The sequence below is a fragment of the Lipophrys pholis genome (genome assembly GCF_963383615.2).
Source record: "Lipophrys pholis genome assembly, chromosome: 8".
NCBI classification, from domain to species: domain Eukaryota; kingdom Metazoa; phylum Chordata; class Actinopteri; order Blenniiformes; family Blenniidae; genus Lipophrys; species Lipophrys pholis.
This window is the reverse complement of record NC_137630.1, coordinates 30,151,071-30,171,341: the sequence shown is the minus strand read 5'-3', so window position 1 is coordinate 30,171,341 and position 20,271 is coordinate 30,151,071. Positions and strand designations below refer to the sequence as shown.

General features: G+C 46.3%; 1 protein-coding gene across 2 annotated transcripts in view; it reads right to left on the bottom strand.

The window, feature by feature from the left end:
- The window catches only part of rerea (arginine-glutamic acid dipeptide (RE) repeats a), a gene marked incomplete at its 5' end in the record, with an annotated part of 74,948 nt that extends 60,378 nt beyond the window's left edge, over window positions 1-14,570 (bottom strand). For both annotated transcript variants that reach the window (XM_080469314.1, XM_080469315.1), the window contains 2 exons: window positions 4,285-4,355; window positions 14,204-14,570. In XM_080469314.1, coding sequence (XP_080325440.1) covers window positions 4,285-4,355; window positions 14,204-14,570 — 438 coding nt within the window. The remainder of the gene's footprint in view (window positions 1-4,284; window positions 4,356-14,203) is intronic.
- Between the last annotated feature and the right edge of the window lie 5,701 nt (window positions 14,571-20,271).

Sequence of the window (20,271 nt, the reverse complement as noted above, 5' to 3'; positions counted from 1 at the left end):
ATCCATTTCCATTTCAAAGAATTATTAAACAACAGTGGTTAGTTTTCCACAGCTCCCCATGTGTCCACTCCTCGTTTGGTATAAAATGGCCACCTGCTGGTCATCACTGTGTCTGGGCAGACATTTTAGGAGGAAGGCAGGAACTGAAATCTATACGGCTGGATCAATGTGTCAAAGAGGTTGCAGCGGGCACCGCAGACGCCACTGTTGAGCAAACAAGCGAGGGGAAAATGATTGTCCTCCGAGCCTAGAATGACCCCAATAATGCTGTAAAATGGATTTTTTTTTTCTTTTCTTCGTGCATGTGTTATTGCTGAATGACTGTACGCATATGTGTGTGAGTGTGTGTGTGTGTGTGTGTGAGTGTATGTGTGTACTGAACCAACAAGGACGTTCGTCCAACAAGATGAGGCTCACGCTCGGTGAGGATACGCCGCAGCAGAAAGATAAGAGCAGATAAGAGGAGACGGAGAGGCGGGCTTCAATCTTTGTTCTTCTCCATGCAAGGAGAGATTGATGGCAGCAGTCAGGATTTCTACACGCCACTAATTGGATTCACAGGTCATTAGATAAAGTACACAAGTGAGACTGTTACAGCCTAAAGACTGAGGGAGGGGAGAGTGAGAGGAGGGGTGGGGTGGGGGTAGAAAAAAGGCGAAGGGTGCAAGAGGGGCAATATTGATGAGGTTGTTTGGTTCAGGACCAATAAAATTTCCTCCCACTCTGCTACGCCTCCAAAGGCCCGTTCCAGCTCTCGGAGGGTGGAGGTGGGGGTGTGTGTGTGTGTGTGTGTCAATCGATAAGTTCTGCAGCAAGGAAGCATGGGGGTGGGAGGAAGTAAAGACAATGATGCCTAATGTGCGGTTCACTGGCATGAATCTCAAAACGTCCCTCTTTTTTTTTACCATCGTGTAGAAAGTTAAACGAGTGAGATTACAAAAAAAAAAAAAAAAAAAAAGAGGAGTGAGTGGAGTGGATGGTCGTTTATACCACCACAAGCAATTACAACCCAAATCAGCCATCATCCTAAAAGAGGATTTTGCTGGACTACTAAATAAGAGATTATGAGTTTTTAGAGTGGGAGCAGGCTTTTGTGCTTTGCAATCCCTGTGACAAGACTTAAAAAAAAAAACAACAGCCATAGAAAGACAATGTGCAATTTGCTCACACACACATAAGAGCCACGCAGACGCCTGGTCAGTCATTACGGATGGACGGGCAGAGAGAGGTTAACTACTGCAGCCAGCTTCTCCCTCCCGGGACGATTGCCACTGTCTGCCCCGGGCCTCTTTGGGCGCTCTTAATCGAGGATTTTTTTTTTTCTTTCTTTCCTTCATGCCAGTCTGCGCATGTGCACGAGAGCATAAGAAGGACTTCCTGCCGACCTCAGCACTCTCTCGCAGCAATCCGATTAAAGTCCCCGCTGCTGTGGGCCCGCAGCTCACCCACAACCCCTCCGACACAAAACAACACGCCGCTGTACATTTAATACACGAGGTTAATGTCGTCAGAAGGTTATTACATTCATTTCAGTTCTCGCTACTAGTGTGTGTGTGTGTGTGTGTGTGTGTGTGTGTGTGTATGTTTAGTCTCACTAATTCCAGACCAGCATCGACCAGAGTTAGCAGCAGACGACACGGGAGCACAGGTGCAGCAAGCAACACGGGTTTGTTTCAGGTCAGTGACGATCCAACAGACGGCTCCTGTCGTCTACGAGCGCTAATTATGAAGCGTACATGTTTTTTTTTTTAACAAGACTGCGTTTGTAACATCATGACAAGAGGGGGAATTTTCTTTTTTTTTAAATTAAGATGCTGCATTTCAAAGTGAGGCGCTCAAAACGAAAAGCCTTCCAGCATCCTTCCATGCCGCCTAGGCATTCATTAGCTTTTGACCTTGTAGTGGGACTCAAGTCCACAGGGGACGTAGTTTCATCTTCCATCAGCATTTGGAATCTTTAATTCACTCTATTCGGTCATGTTTTCATTCACTTGATTTTAAGAGACGGACATAAAACTCTGTTGACCCTGAAGGAGGCGCCTCATTGTAGCAATAAAACAAAACCACATTTTACATTTATAACTTATGTTGATACACTTTCATAGAGTTACAGAGTACACGTGCACTCACACGTGCACTCACACGTACACTCACACGTACACACCTGAGCAGTGTGCGTGTCTGGCATCTACAGCCCCATCTACACAGCGCTTCAAATGAAAACGCATCGTTTTTGTTTCCAGAAAAGTTCTTGCATTTAAACAGCAATGTTTTGAAAACGATGTCTGATTACACTGAAACACAGAAAACGATGCAGTATTCATGTTGCCACTAGTGGGAGCTGTTTGTTCTTGCAATGAAACCCTATTTGCGCAGAGGACAATACACTATAAACATTAAGAATGGGGGTATATGGACAGACGAACAGGTTGGATTGTTATGGATTACACTCAACTGTAAAACTACAAAGTCCCAGGAGAAAAAAAGACGGGAAGTCATAACACTCTGGAAGCTGCCATTATTGTTATTGTATTCTGAGACCACCAGTCTGGTATGAAGCAGGCAAAACTCCCTTCAGCAAACAGAGACGGGGGCTTTCTTTGGTCACACTGACCCATGAATCACACATTGCTTTGGTTTTAGCTCATCAAGTGGCAGCCACAGTACTGTGTTCCCCTTTCGTCCCAGACAGTTTGAAACTCTTGACAAAAGACGACTAAGAAAAACATCACGTTCTGCTGTGTAATCCATTTCAGGCCTCATCGGCAAAATCCTACTTGTACAACTTGAAACCTGCAAATTCCCACGACCGGGAGCGGCACCTGTTGAGGTGCACTGACCTTTTGAAAAGCAAAGCCAACACGGTTGAAACCGGTGGTGTATAAACACAGCCACCCAAAAGGGAAACTCTGTGTGACCCGCAGTCAAGAGGATCGTGATTACGAGAAGCATTAGAGTCGATTACAGTGTAGCAGAGTCGCAGCGTCTCTCGCACAACAGTGTGGCGCTCTTTTATCATCTGCATGAACAAAGACAGAGCTGTTGTCGGTGAACTCCGAGGCTTCAAGCAGGCAGAATACAGTGGGACAAAAATCAATCGTGTGTGTATTTGTGTGCGAGACACATTTTGAGTTTCCTGTTGCTGAGAAAACAAGCAGCACCTCCGAGCCCAATGAATCAGCCCGTTTTCCGCTGGCAAATTAAAAACTAATTCCTTTCTTTATTCAGCGAAAGAGGCAATCTGGCCACATTAGGTTGTAAACAAAATCAATTGGAAACCGGTGAAGGTCTCCTTCATTAAATCAATTAAGAGCATCGACAAACATCTATATTTCAATTACAAGCATTATTACACTGCCGCTGGATCACAGGGGTGGACGGTATTCAAGGCCAAGTCCCGCAGGAGCTTTTAATGGTCCACACAACAAACTCTAGTTCATAAAATCATTTAACAGTCAGATTACATCTATCAGGGTCGACATTATTCTCTCATGAGAATCTGGGGTGGTCGCGTCCACGCAGCCCCGAGCAACCTGCCGGACTTCAGCCTCGTTTAGACGTCAAGTGAAAACATTGTTTGCTTTTTGTTCCAGAAACACTTTGCCATCATTTTGAAAAGGTTGCCTTGTAAACGCAGTTTCCACAGGAAATGGCAAAAATGCTGAAAATGATGTAGTTTTCGTGTTGGGCCACTAGTGGGTGGTGTTGGGTAAAAGAAATAAATAATGAAACCACACACATGCGTGCAGAGAACAATACGGTACAAGAAAAAATGTATGTGCAAAATTTTCCATACATTTTGACGGTCTTTCCGTGTACGTGCTCCCATTTTCACCAAAATCCCATCGGCTTTTAATGGCAAATAGTTTTGCAGTTTTCTGGCGATTTATGTGGAAACGGTTTACCAAATAGTTAACTAAAGTCACAGCCCATTTTTCCTGAATTTTCAGCATTATTTGAGTATAGTTTTGACGCATAACTGTCTGTTGGGACTAGTTATGCCCAAAATCTGGCAGAAGATTAAAGAAAAACAAACAAACAAAAAAACACGCGCCTAGAATAGTTATCTTCGCACCTTTGTGTTTTCAGCGGCTCCGTAGCATCCAAAATGCTATAATAGTTCTGCATTTTCACTTGAAAACGTTACGTAAACGAGGCCTCAGTCTCATCTCTTCCAGTATGAGTGTGTGGACGGCCCAGCAGGGACACTCGGAGGACACAGACCAACAGGAAGTAAAAAAAAAACAACCCAAAAACCAACAACAAATATATAAATGTACTCACCAGTTTGAAATCCTGAATGCTACAAATGAAGTAAGGAGTGTTGGGCCGTCGACTCTCGATGTACACACAATCTGCAAGAGAGAAAAGGGAGGGGAAAAAAAGGTTTTAAAGAAAATGTTCACACTACTCGGAGCTTTCATGTTTCTAAGAAGCCAGCCTCGGTAATATATTATTTTGTGTGCTGTTACCTCTGCAGAAAAGACATTTTTCTCCTTGAGTCAAATTCAATTGGAATGCGAGTAATAGGATTAAGGACTTTTGGAGCGCTACAAGGTTGCCTTTCCAAAGCAAACATTACGCCCTAGGGGAATTATGTTATTGTTCCACTCCATTTATACACCAGTGAGCAATGCTGGCTTTAACCTCATCCCACTCTGGAGCCATCACAGCAACTTGCTGCTACAAATGACAACTACACATAGACGCTGCGTGTCTCGTTAGCCTGAAATCCACTTTCTGTCCTATTTTTTTTTTTTCTTCCCCCTCAAATGCTGCTTAATTACATAACCCTGACAAGCATCAAAGCAGTCCCTTCACACTGTGTGTGAGGAGGTGGCCCTGGCCGGCTGTGTTGTTAAATTGAATGTGACTGGTGGTATGGCCAGGTCATGAACTCTCATCTCCTTAACAAAAACATTCACGCTGCAGAGGACAAAAAACACACAGAAAGAAAAGCGGGAGGAGGGAGGGGGGAGGGCGGAGGACGTGGCTAATGGTTACAGCCAAGCCCGGCACGGCGCTTTCCAGAAACAGCCAGGTGTCAGAATTATTAAAGAAAAGGCCGATTTTGAATTCACAAAAGTCAAATTAGCATAATAGTCACCTCTGGCTCTGAGGCGAAACACAAAGGCGAAGGTGCGAACAAACTGGGAGAGCGAGAGAAAAAAGCGGGTTTATTTTGGTTGATATACTATCCTGTAAAACAGAAGTTCTGACTTGCTCAACAGGCAGACCAATCAAACGCCATTGACTTTAATTGATTGGGGAACAAAAAAAAAAAAAAAAAAAAAAAAAAAACAAGATCACTCACAGAATGACCTTCTATTCAGAGGGAAGCAGAATAACAAGCTGTGTGTGCTGCTCCGGGGCAGCTTAGCCTCCCGTATGGTGCAGTGGAGTGTGGCAGCGGCCATCACTGCACACACACACTGCATACACACACACAAACACGGTAAATAAGACCATATCCTACAGTTCTATTAGCCTGGATTCATACAGACAACGCTCTTTCCACGCTGAGCGGCTGGGAGCAGATCCACACAGACAAAAGGCGAGATGACTGACTCCGCCATCATCTCCTATTTATTTGTTTGTGTCAACAGAGTTATCGATCTGGCTGTGCTTTATCTTACCGCTTCAGAGGGGGGGGGGAACAAAAAGAGGTGGCACAGATATTAAATGGCTCTGACACCCGAGATACCATTTGTAGAGGGATTTGTGTGTACAAGTGCGCCTCTGACATCATGGGCTTTGTTTTTGTTTTTTTGAAAGGGTGTGTGTGTGAGAGAGAGAAAGAGAGTGTGTTTTTATGTGTAACCCCAGGGTGGGCTTGTTATCTGCTGTGGGCTGAATGAGCTGTTCTAGGGAAGGGTGGGGGGTGGGTGATTGGAGGAGGGGGTATTGTCCTGGCTGGGTCTGAGTGACGCATTATATCTCTCTCACTCCCCCTCCCCCTTCCTCCCTCCCTCCCTCCTCTACACCATCCCTGGAAGTCATTTACAAGATAACATGAATGAAAATATCCATCAGTGCTATTGTGTGTGTGTGTGTGTGTGTGTGTGTGTGTGTGTGTGTGTGTGTGTGTGTGTGTGTGTGTGTGTGTGTGTGTGTGTGTGTGTGTGTGTGTGTGTGTGTGTGTGTGCGGTGCAGAGAACAAAAGAGACTAATCTGAATGAGATGACATGTTTCGGCGGAGTCAAATTGGGGGAATTAGGGTTTAGTGTCCCCTCACCTCGGAGGCACGTTCATTTAGAGAGGCCAGATCTGCGTGTTTCCACGGCGAGAACATCAACAGCCGTACAGAACAGCCAGCCAGTGAAAGAGATAGGTGGTGAGTGTGGGTAGGAGAGGAGGAGAAGAAAAAAAAGGAAGAAAAGAAAAAGAGACAGGGATCTAGTTTAATCATTCACAGACAGCCAGCGAGTCTATTCTTCGAACGTCAAAAGCACATTTGGAATTCATCCTGGGCACTAAAAGTCTACTACCTCAAGGGCATTTCTCTGAAAGCGACTATAACACGAATCTCAATGAATGTGAAAGTTAAATCCAAGTTAACACTTCAGACTCTGCTATTTGAGTGGAAAAGAGGGCAGTGTGGGGTAAATGTGGGAGGCGGGATGGGGGGTGGGGTGGGTGGGTGGGGGTGTCCATGCTGTTCCTCCGGGGTCTGCCTGGCTTGTTAAACATTCCTGCCATTTTGTGTTTGGAAGTGGGTCTCCTCGCTCAAGTGGAGGAGTGGAAAGGGGAGGGACGAGGGGGTTTGACTGGTGAGGGTCCGTGTGGGGGGATGGGCAGTTTTTTTTTTTGTTTTTTTTTTAAGGACTGACGTGTGTGCTAGCTGGATGGATGTATGTGCTACTCTCATATCTTCTTCTCACTCAGGTTCTTTGCACAATCGGCTGCTGACTCCCCACCTCACCACCCCACCAAAAAAAAAGAAAAGAAAAACCCAGACGGAGCGGGGGAGTTCAATATTTCGACAAGAGCGAGATAATCATGAAGCTACTGAGTGCAGCTCCTCCACTGAAACCTGATACCCGGTGGTCATTGTTTCTCCCATTACACTGTCGCTGCCGAGCTCCAGCGAGCGAGGACTCGATGCCGTCACCTCGTGACACGCACACACAAACACTCGGGAGTCTTTTTTTTTTTTTTTTCAGCTGCAGTTCATTGTTCAGCCAGCCATTCTCTTATGGCTGCCAAGCATGTCTAATCTAAAACACACCTCACCTCAGCAAGAGAACCATGTCCTACGCTCTCTCTATCTAGCAAATAATAAAACGCTGTTTAATTTGCTGCAGCATTCCAGCGTGGAGGAGGAGGAGGAGGAGGTGGAGGAGGAGGAGTTCTTCCATCATATCATATTGGCTTTCTTTCACGAGCCAGCAACAATGGGGAAAGTCACATTGTGAACACTGTGGTGGATGCCAGTGTTGGGTAAACAGTGAAGCGGCGGGGAGAGGGAAGGAGGTGCATGTTTTCAGGATGCAGGCTGGGTAATAGAAGGAGGAGTGTTTGGTGAAGCTGCGATCGCAGGTGGGAAGAGTTAACGGCATTGTTTAAAGTGGTGCAGAGCACACACACACACACGCACACGCACACGCACACGCACAGTAGTAAAGCTCTGGAGTCTAGTCGGACTAGTTTACAGGACATCGTTTCGAGTGAAAATGAGAAATTCTGCAAATGATGCAGTTAACATGCCAGGCCACAAGTTGGCGCTGTTGGTTGTTTTTGGAATGAAGCCACAAACGTGCGCGGAAAACAACACGCTCTAAACACTAACAATAAGGGTAAAGACGACCAAGTTGGAATGTTATTACGGTGACTGTCAAAGTAAAACAATGGCAGTTTTTGTCCTTCAACTGAGCATGTGCAGAACAACTATCTACTGCAGCCGTGGTGTGAATGCGCAGTAGCAGCATTTCTTCCGTTTCCAAGGAGACAGAGCTCGAGCATTTTTAAAAAGTTCCATCTACGGAGCAGTTTTCTGAAAGTTTGAGCAGCGTTGTCGTGTAAACGGAGCTTTAAATAAGTAGTGATGGAAGCAGAGGGGCGTTGGAGGCCTGGAGCGCTGGACACCAGCCCGTCACTTCCTGCTGGTGGGGACGGCGTTGACAGTGGGACCTGAAGGCACACGGTCACTTCATTCTTCCTCAACTTTCCTTCCGCTCTCCTCTTCCCCCCCCCCCACCAGCCCAACAAGTCTCCATTCTTCTCCGAGCAGGAAAAGCAGTGGGAAATACCTGGCAAGCGATACCATCAGCTCTCCACAATAGGGCAGGCCTACAGCTGACTGAGCTCCTCGGGGAGAACAGAGGCTCTTTGACAACACCTCCCCTCCCCCCCCTCCCCTCCCCTCCCTCTCGGCTAGCCCACGCTTTCTCATTTAGCAGTCGGCAGGTGGTTGGATTTCACTAAAAAGCCCTTTTCCCAGAGTCTCTAGCGTGGGGGGAGACGGGAGAGCAGAGAGGGCTTTTTAAAAATAGATCTGTTCAGTTAGCGACAGGCTACACATTCACGTCGCTATGTTTCGGGATGAAATCACTCCGAGGTCTTGTTCCTCTTATTAGCTGGACTGGGAACAGAAAACGGTCGGAAAGAGAGTCTTTGGAGCGGCGACGATGAGCCACGCTAATGTGTCTGTTGTTTGGCTCTTGAATAGCTGGTCAGCGTTTACCGAGTCACAGCATTCTACAAAAAGACGGCAAGGTGATGACATTCAAAGGAAAGCACAACTGAATAGTGAATATTTATGTGTATTTCTCTTCGATAAACAGGTTACACGACCAGTGGTGAAAGAAACAATATTCCAAATATTCATACTGCTGTTATTAAGCATTATGTTGAAGATATATGCATTTATCAGGAAAGAAGATTATTTTACTCATAGTTAAGCACAATATCCAACCGGAGTGTCGAAATACATCCCAATTTCATCTTGAGTGGCGCATACTGGGAAAATAGTGCCTCAATAAGCTTTAAATTTAAACTTTGTCTTTGTTGTTGTGATGAAAATGTCTCTCTCTCTCTATGCAAAAAAACTAACAAAAAACCCAATTACAATGGAAAATGACTGCAACCTCAACAAAGTAATTTCAGTGAAACGTTCTGGTGCAAAATACCGTGGAAATATCCAAAAGAACTTTCTCCTATAGCTGTTGTATGAAGCATGTCTTTACACCCTGACAACATGGCTTTGAGGCTAACGCTAGCTTGCTATCTTCCATCGCAGCTTCATGGAAACGAAATGATGATATTAAATTTGTATAATGTTTTCTTTGGAAAAAAAAAAAAGTTTTTTACAATTTGCTTGGTAGTTTGGAAAGATTGGAGCCCCTTGTGGGCCGGCTTTACAGGCTGCAGTTAAGTCCAGGCACATTTTGAATTTAAAGCTTAATAGTTCGTCCTTTAACGGAGAAACTTCCAGCTTTGAATCTGTGTGCTAAAAAAAAAACAACAACCTTTTTATGGACTTCATTGTCACAACATACCCGTTACTTGTACAATTTTAGCGACGTAACCATATCTGAACTCAAGTATTGATGTATTTTCAGAATGCTCCGGACCCTTTTCTGCCATTTGTTCATGAGGATATTGTTTTCATTTCAGAAGATTGTGAATACGAGTGTGAGTTTGATTTTAACTTGTTTTTCCAATTCATTTCTTTAGTATTCAGCATCATTTTGACAGTAAAAAAATCATTAAAAGGAAAGTACCTGAGGTTAGGTTAAGACTTAACAGGAACCTGCCACTGCCGGCCTATACACAAAGTGAAGAATTCTTTCTCTTATACAAACACAATGTCAGCATCAATATTACTCTGCTTCACAAAGAAATGTGAAAGAAAATGTCCAAACACACACACACAGAGCACGGCAGGTTTGTGCAGCTGCCAAACACTCGGTCCAAACTTTGAGGAGGAGGAGGAGGAGGAGGAGGAGGAGGAGGAGGAGGAGGAGGTCTGGTTATCCACTTGTGTGTGTTTGTATGTCAGATACAGTCTCGCTGTGTATGCAGATGACACATAAAGTGACACACACAAACACCCTCCCCCAGGGCTCTGTGGCGGCTGCAGCAAGAAGCGCCAGCTGTCTACATCAACAACTCCCTCAACACACACACACACACACACACACACACACACACACACACACACACACACACACACACACACACACACACACACACACACACACACACACACACACACACACACACACACACACACACACACACACACACACACACACACACACACACACACACACACACACACACACACACACACACACACACACACACACACACACACACACACACACACTTTTTTCTTAAGTCTAGCCTGCAATCTTTTTGTACTGCACTCTTCCCTCACTACACAGATCCATCGCTTTCCAAGATGACGTTACTAAAATTAACGGAGTCTCGTTCTCGGTGCGTTGATGTCGTGGCAGGTGGTTTCCATTAGCACGCTCCATTTTAAAAGGTGGTGAGGATGAAGGGGGGAAGCTAGAGTCCCGCTGCAGAGGAGCACACTGTGGTTGTCCCGAATGTGGATCTGAGCTGGAGTGTGCCTGTCAGAGATAGGAACCGTGTCCACTACTGTTAAGAGTGTGCCTTATATATTATATATATATATATATATATATATATGTATATGTGTTACAGTACTTGACTGCTGGTTATCGGCGCTGCCGGTGTACGTGTGGGTTCTGATGGGTTTTTGTGTGTCTCCATGCTTCTAGGTGTCTCCTATTGATCCCCCATGGCAGTGTGTATAATCTCTAGAGGGGGGATCTATAATCTCGGTTGGGGGAGGTGGGGGAGTGTGGAGAACAGACTCTGGAGGTGTCAGGCTGGGCCCGGGGAATTGGGGGGGGGGGGGGCTCAGCCACAGGGCACAGATCGATTCGGCATGTCTGCTCGCCCGGCATTGGGCCGTTCACCCCATCAGCCGACCATACAAATGGACCAGGACAGAGTCCCCTGGCCAACAGTGCGCGCACACACCTAGACACACACTGCTGCGGGCAAACCTACTGGCCGGCTGCACTCCCCAGTCTACCCTTCCCCATCCAATCGATGTGCACTAAGCCGCCTGAACGCATCTTCAAGGGATAGAAAGGCTAAGCAGAGAGATTGGAAGGTAGCTAAAGACAGAGTGGAGATGCTTTCAATACTGGCTTACCCGTTATTTCTCATGTGAGGACACGGGGGCCCTATGTTGCTAAAGCTCGCTGTGACAAAAGCAATCAAAACAGTATTGTGGTTCACGATTTCCTTGGGCTACTATTCCGCTCTCCATCACAATCTGGCTCTCCTCATGTCTGGGGCGGCACAAATCCCCCTCTCTGAGGGTGGTCAGTTTTACATATTGTGTGTCACTAGACGGCTATAAAGGGATTTAACATTTAGTAAAGCATAATCCATCGCAGGCTTTGTGCCTGCCTAAGCTGCACACATCAAATCTGATTGCGAAAAGGCTGCTCCCAATGACCACGCAGGAGAAGGAACACACACACACACACACACACACACACACACACACACACACACACACACACACACACACACACACACACACACACACACACACACACACACACACACACACACACACACACACACACACACACACACACACACACACACACACACACACACACACACACACACACACACACACACACACACACACACACACACACACACACACACACACACACACACACACTATTACTCGAACAATAAGCAAAGGGGACAGCAGGAAGTCAGTTGCTGAGGAGGAGGTGGATCTTCCATGTTGACAATAGGAGGCAAATTACAAATGAGTGTACAGATGCCGAGCCGCCACCACGCAGTTGCAGCTCACTCCTAATCTGAACCAATCTGAAACGACTCTGGTCTACTCGCTGGGAGCAGGCTGTGACATTCAGGCCACTCTAGACCCGTCAAACTAATTGAGAACGAAGACAGGAAACATAAATATCCCCCGTCGCCCAGACACCGGCTGCGCCGTTCGCTCGGATGTGGCTGTATAAATATTCGGCAGGGTTAATCCACTGAGACGGTCGACTTTGTTTATATGCCTTTTGAATGTTTCATCGATGTAACTGACTGCTTCCGGCTTTTGAGGCCCTCTCACCCGGTACCTGGCATGGCTGACTAGGAGACACAGCACTGCTGCTCTCTCTATTAAACAGTAAAAAAAAAAGGTCTTGAGTGTTAGAGACAAAAATGAAGAAAGCAACAACAGGGCTCAGGTCCAGTGCCTCTACTGTATATTTGATGAGATGAAGCGAGTCTGAAAGAGTCTGGTGAGGCCGTCTGGTTGTTTCACACCACCTCCTCAAAAGGAATCTATTTAGTAGTACGAAAGAAAACAGGAGGGCTGTGCAAGTGTGCAGATGAATATGTGTAGTAAGCTCTAACAGTGAGTGTAATTCCCAACCTCTTCCCATTAAGAACCAGAGCAATGTGCCCCCCCCCCTCCTCCACTACTTGACCTTTTGCTAGCTCCTAGATAAATGAAAAGACATGGCGGCAATGATTTAGTAGCAAGGGCAGGAAGCAGAGAGCAGGAGAGAGAGGGGGAGAGAGAGTAGACGACACACACACACACACACACACACACACACACACACACACACACACACACACACACACACACACACACACACACACACACACACACACACACACACACACACACACACACACACACACACACACACACACACACACACACACACACACACACACACACACACACACACACACACACACACACACACACACACACACACACACGACTAGCTGGCCTGGCTTCCTTCCGCCAGCGAGTGTTGACATTCCTTCCTCTAATACAGGCAATTTATAAACAGTAGGTGAAAGAGAGGCCATGTTTACAGCTGCGGAAAAGGTTGGTCCTCTTTTTGTCCTCATTCATCTGACATAATCAAGACATTGTGCCGCGGCTCAGAAACCTCTCCAGGAAACCGGAGTGCCTCCTGGCCCCGGGAGGAGGCAGCAGATTTTCAGACAGTCAGATGGTGTCACAATGAAATCATTATTGTGGCCGTCGTCACAATCGCATCATCTCGTCAAGTGCCACTTTGCTTTATTGACTAAGCTCAAGACAAAGCTCAGAGTGGGTCAACTTGGAAATGATTGTGAGATGCATCAGCTTGGAGCCTGAGGGGAGTACTTCTGCTACTTTGGAAAACCTGCGATACTCAGATAGCTCACTGAGATTATTTTCTTCTTCTCTTCAACAGCACACAAATCAACCAATGATCGGCAAAATCTAAGTATTCAGAATTTAGAAAAAGACAATCCATCCATCCATGATTATGTTCTTTATCCTGTTCAGGGTTTCTGGAGCCTTTCAGAGCTTTGGGTGAAGGCAGGTACAAATACATTAATAATTTTAAAAAAGGATGCATGATTCAGACTCCGTTTACGCCACAGCGTTTGTAGTGGAAATGCTTTGTTTTTGCATTTTAATTTCAGAGAAGTTTTACGTTCACACGACATAATTTTTAAAACAAACGTTGACAGTAAGGTCCGTTTTCACAGAAACGTTGGGCCACTAGTGGGTGCTGTTTTTGTACTGAAACCACACACACAAACACACACACAAATGTGTGCAGAAAACAATCCGCTCTAACCATTAATAATGGGAGTAAACAGACATTCTAATGGACAGAGGACACAGAAGTTGGATTGTTTGTACGGTGACTATGGAATATGGACTGGGAGTCATGACACTCTGGAGGCTGCTCAGCTCTTATTGTGCATCTCCTGAGCATGTGCAGAAGAACTACTGACTAAAGTTGTTGTGCGCAGCAGCAGCGTTTACACCGGCTATAAGGAGATGTAGCCCGAGTGTTTTCAGAAAGTTGCGCTATCCCCCATTTACACGGAGGCGGAGCACTTCGAACAACGAAAATGCTACAAAAGTTTTGCGTACAGATTTGAAAACGTTGTGCAAGCTATAGTTAAACCCATCTAACCATCCTCAAAGCTTCTGTTATATTGTTCACCACTTTTCCTTTATTGATCAGGTCATAATTACTGTGACCACTAGAGGGAACCAGCTCCTTCTGTTGCAGATCAATGTGGTCTATTGTTCAGCATATCAGTGTTTTATAGAAATGTACAATGCCAACGTAAGGAGCCGAAGACGAGTACTCACCTCCAGGTCTGTAAACAACATCATCTTCTGTGATGAAGGACGTGATTTCTCCGTTCTCTGTGCGCTCGTAGCGCGACTTCTTCTTGGGCATCTTCTTCTTGCCCTTCTTGCCGGCTTCCTCAGCCGTGCCGCTGCCTCCGCCAGTGCTACCATTGTCGTTGTCCTCGTCCTCGCTGTGTTCGCTCTCTGCATAGTTCTTGGCTCCGCCCTCTAGCGTGCAACTGCGCCGGGGCCTGGAGCTCTCGCTTTCCCGGTCGCCTCGGTCGCCGTCCTGCCGGCGGGACTTACCGGCCTCTCTTTTGTCCCGGTCCCTGTCTCTGTCCCGGTCCCGCTCTTTCTCCCGTTCCTTCTCTTTGTCGGCCGTCATGATCCGCCACGTGCCTTCCTCAGTCCTCTCACGGCTGGGCCTCCGTGAAAGGTAGACTGTGAGCCTGGGCTTCAGTCTTCTGAATTTACCAGTCAAATCCAGGGAAAATTTGGCCACACCAACAACCCCAGTGTTTCAGAAAAGCTGTAAAAAGAAAAAGAAAACAGTTAGTAGAAGCCGGTCTAAAGTCTTTTTTTAACTATAGAGATGCTACATTTCCTAAACAAAATGCTTTGGTTTTTTTTTTTTTTTTTGTCACTGCAATATGAGATAAGTTGCTGGGAAAGAGGCAGCTGTGCCGACTCTTCTCAACATCACAGTAATTGTTGGCACTCCCCTCCACAACCAAGTATACTCCGGAGACCACTGAGCAGCTTTATCAAAGAACTGAGCTCTCCAGCTTCCTGTTGAAACATATTTCCATTCTTACAGAGAGGTGCTGAAACAGAGTTATTAGAGGCTAAAGCAGAAAACTGTGCAAAGACAACAGAAACGTGTGCAGCGTTTGTAACACGAGAGGCTCAAGAGAAAGTCATGACTGAATAAAGTAGCGCTGTATTAAAAGATGGGGATCGCTGCCAACGCAGCTCCTCTGAGACATCGTGTCGAGCGGTTTTGTTTTTCAGCTGTTTGTAAGGCCACGGGGAAGACGTAGTGTGCAGCTCGATGACGGAGTTAACAGACTCGCTTTCTCTAAAGACCATTTAAAATGACACCAACTTCAATTCTGCTCATCTGAGCGCGCGCGTGTGTGTGTGTGTGTGTGTGTGTGTGTGTGTGTGTGTGTGTGTGTGTGTGTGTGTGTGTGTGTGTGTGTGTGTGTGTGTGTGTGTGTGTGTGTGTGTGTGTGTGTGTGTGTGTGTGTTCTAGCTTACTGGACTGCGCCCCGGCCCAGCCCTCTGCCCTGGCTGACAGTCAGTGTTGTGTTAATGTGAAGTGACAGCTCTGGGGGGGGGGGGGGGGGGGGGGGGGGGGGGGGGGGGTGTATAGCAGTCCACTGGGTTAGGAAGGGGGAGAGGACAGAGCCGAGTCAGTCGGTCCACTGCCACTTTTTAGCAACCGTCTCCCATCTACCAGCAATCTTGTGAAATCCTCCATGAGCACTAAAGTGGGCAAAGCTAAAGCAGTATGCTGCCTCTGCACCAACACCACACAGACATACACACTGCCTACAAAGGAGGCTGCTCATTTACTAACAGCCCACCCGCCCCTCCCCCACTGCAACAAATTAGCTAGAAATAGTTATTATGGCCTCCAGAGAGATCAGGCCAAGATCAGACCAGGCAATCAGCAGCGCGTTACCATGGCCGTGATAGCAGGGCAGCAGAGGGAGATAGGAGGGAGGGACTGAGCCAGAATCAGGTGCAGCTAAACCAACCTCCAGCAAAACTGACACAATCTGCAAAGGGGGTGAGCATTTATTGACATCACCAGCATGAATGAGAGGTGAAAGAATAGAAGGCAAGTGGAAGGTACAAATACCACACGCACGCACGCACGCTCACGTACAATGAGCCACGCTCGACAACGGCACTCCTCAGCAGCGGGTGCTGTCATCTCGTGAGCAGACACTAACCGACAGGGCAGCTGCTCTTGTCGTCGGCTTCAACACAAACACCGGGCCTGATTAAACTGCAGCCTCGTCACAGCCCCATTAATCACCTAATGATGAGTTACCACGGCGACCGCTGGGCTGCCCATATATATACACACACACACACACACACACACACACACACACACACACACAGGAGCACATTAGCGTGTGCAGGAGACGCAAAAGGGCTCCGGAGAGTTAAAACGGGCAAGGATACACACCTAAACTACAGTGCCAAAATGCATGATGTACCCCCCCCCCCCGCCCCCCACGATCATGTGGCCGTACCAGCAGCATGTCGGAGAGGTGCGAGGTACATGAAACCATTCATGAAGGTACAATTTGATAGCACTGCTCTAATCCTGCGGGCTGCCAGAATCTGTGTATGAGCTAAGCACCACTTCTCTCCTTTAATCAGTAACATAAGCCTCTTCCACTGAAACCAACAAGGTCTCTAAACTGTTGCAAATGGAGGGCTGACCCATTCTGCTTTCATGTCTGAGGCTGTTATAAGCCTCCATAAGTATCTTTGCAATCTAGGTGCCATTAGTTTACATCTGGAGACACTTAACACAACTGCCTCATTACTAATTCTATATCTACGATTACCTTGTGGACGTGTGCCCCGTTTACACAACGCTTCAAGTGAAAACACATCGTTTCACGTTTACACGGTAACAATTTGAAAACGGTGCCCATTTACACGAAAACGGCAGAAACGCTGAAAACGATGTAAATATCATTTTGGGCCACTGGTGGGTGTGGTTTTTGTTTTTGGAAATGCAACAGAGAATAATACGCTATAAACAATTATACTGGTGAGTAGATGGATATTCATATGAACAGATGAATTTATATTACATCATAGAATCACTATTAGGTGACTCAACTGTAAATCTACCAAAGTCCCAGGAGAATAAGGACCGGGAGTCATGACACTCTGGAGGCCGCCATTGTTGTTATTGTCCATCTACTTGTACATGTGCAGAAGAACTATTTACTTCGGCCGGTGCACTTACACAGTAGCAGCGTTTCCTGTATCCACAAATAGACAAGAGTCCGAGCCTTTTCAGAAAAATCGTATTTTCCACGGAGACATAGCTTTTTCAAAAAGTTCCACCATGGGAGCAATTCTCAAACAAGTTTTCAGCGGGCCCAAGCACCATTGCCGCGTTAACAGACACTCAAAACACAAAGGAAGTTTTGCGTTTTCACTTGAAAACATTCACGTGTAAATGGGCGCGTAGAGGCGACTGTCACTTTAAGGATTAATAGGTACAAACTCTTTGCATGGATGTGCACCTGTTGAGGTTCCAAGGTATAAGAACCTGACTGATTAGCAACATGTTAAAGTGCCTGTGCTGCATGTGTTGCTGTCTGGCAGAGACGTTTGCAGCTGATAATTGAAGTTGAACAAATTGAGTGAGTAAAAAAGCAGTGAGTCAGTTCGGAGTAGCGACGCTGTGGCAATGAAAAGTCATAATGCATTGATGGCCAAGAGGGAAAAGAAAGAGAAAGTGAGATGGGGGTGGGGGGCTGCTCTCCACCCACTACTCGGGAAACAAAGTGCTTAGTAGAAAGCAGCGCCGGCTGCCTGGCCGATGAATAACGTTGTGAGGGGGCAGGTGAGGCTTGAAGCTATTACACATCAATCACTGGGCCAGGACCCTTTGAAAGATACCAGCTGTCTTAATGGAAAAGAGAAGGTGGGGGGAAGTGGCTGGAGAGGGGTTGAGGGGGTTCCGACTAACGGCACCTAATCCACCATTTACATTACTGCAATGGAGTCAAGGGCTGGCAGCCAGCGGGGCCCCGCTCCAAATACATTTCTCTTTTCCGTGCCTGTTTAACTGAGACCTCTGGCCTGAACAACCACACAGTTTGTGGCTCGATTAACACATCATCCCCCACAATGGCCACACAGCAGGTTTCTGTTACTAAACAGCTTTTTTTCTCCCCATCTTGCTCACTGTCGACCGAGCAGCCTTTTAAAAAGCCATGTTTTATTCATTCCAATCGCACCCACATTTACCCAAATCCATGCTCATCTCTGTAGTTTTCAATCAAAACCTGTCGAAGGATAAACATCCAAATTACCACGCTTTGCTTGAGTACCTATACAGCGTAATCAAGCTCTACGCTTTCCTCTTTTAGCCTGCCAATTTTCTTATTAATTGATTATGTTGGATTATAAATGAATAAAAAAACAATGTATGTATCTTATACAACATCCCACAAGGCAAGCAAATACAGGATGGAGACAAGTTTGCATTGAAATGTAAAAAAAAATAAATAAATAAAAATGTCACACTATGACCAAAATGGTGATACATTCAGTTTCGGGAAGGAGACAGAAAAATCATTCATGCCATATTCAATTGGAGAATTATGAAGTAGCAAAATGTGATTGGCAAGGATTTAGCCTGGCTTTGCGGAGGGATTGAATGAAATACTCGCATGAATACAGATTAGAGGGGAACAATGTTAGCGTGAATATACACAGGGTTATTAACAATGAGGGCAACTCGAATTGATCCGAGTAAACCAGCCAGATCCCGGGCGGTGCGGGGATGCTAGCCGCGGCGATGTCGGGCTGCAGCGGGTTTTCGTCAGCTCCAATCCATTACTCAGTGCTATCTAATCTAAGCTGCCATCCAAGCCCCCCTCTCTTTAGAAACAACAGCGCAATGAAAGGCTCAGCTGGAGGCGAGGGGTAGGCCACTCCATGAGGGATTCTCTGTGGTCTCTGCACCCGGCCTGCTTTGTCTTACCTGGTGCAATCATGGCGCGCTTTATTCTCAGAGGCCCTCTCTGTTTTAGTTCACATTGGCAGGGCAAAGACACTTGTCTGCTCCACTTGTTTTTCAATTCACTGATGAGTAACCACATCGGGGTTTTTTTTTTTTTTTTCCCTCCACTCTCTCCCTCTGCTAAAGCTGTGCTCACAAAGCCTCTATTTTTAGCTGGCATCCGGGGTTAGTTTAGTAGGTAAAAGCTGTTTTTGAAAGCAAAAAAAAAAAAAAGCAAAAACAGATAGCTTGGCGCTTTCCAACATCAACATTTAAACCTGCCTGGAGACTCCCGCGGTTTACCAAAAAACAAAAGCAACGCTGCACAAGAACAGAGTCTTATGCACAATGACAGTGTGTGCAATAAACTGTAAAAAGATTAAACCAGCCAATTTAGAAAAACCTCCCTGGGCTAACAATCGCATCTTTTCTTCGGTAATAAAAACCAATCGGACAGATTCTCCGTCCAACGGTCCAAAGGTACTTGCTTCCACAGACATAAGGATCATTCTGTGAGCTCCACAGGGTTTAAGCCTCTACTCCATCTCTAAGAGAAGAATAAATCCCCCCCCTCCCCTAGTCCCTGTTTGTGAGCCCTCTGTGAGGGCTCCAAATGGCCCTGAGGGCGCCGCTCCACAGCCCAACATGTCCATTATGTACAGAGTCTGTGAGCAGGGCTTCATTTTGCAGCCTAATACCAGCTACTTGAAGACACACTGCCTCTCTCAGTCTGCCACGTTTGTGTGGCTGGAGCTGAGCTGAAGGCCATTTCAGCAGCTCGGGCCGCTTCATGAGGTATCATGTTTTGACACGGCTCCCCGGGGAAATGCCAGGGCGGCCCATTGTCACCTCTCGAGAAATGCAGTCGTGAGCCGGCCGCTGAAGGAGCTCTCCCGGTGTGTCATTGATAAGAGGAGCAGGAGAATGGGAACTATGTCGCAGTAGACACAGCTTCCATGATTGACTTTCTCCAAAGATGTGTGGACAGTTTGTTTTTCTTCCATTTTTTCTGCCGGATTCAAAAGGATTTTCTTGTCTTTCACCTCCAGTGAGGCACTGACAATTCAATTTTTTTTGTTAAATTATGCTGTTGTAATGGAAATGCACCCAAAGGTAAAGCTGAGGTCAGGCGAGGTATAAATACTCACGAGGGACATATGCAAAGGTGATTTGTAAATTAAATGTGTACACTTCTTCAGAGCTGGAGGAGAGGAGGCGGAGGGAGCGACATGACATTTCCACAGATACACACAATGAAAGAAAAAAAAAGAACTGATTTTGTCCACGACTAAGAATGACTCTGGAGATTTGAATA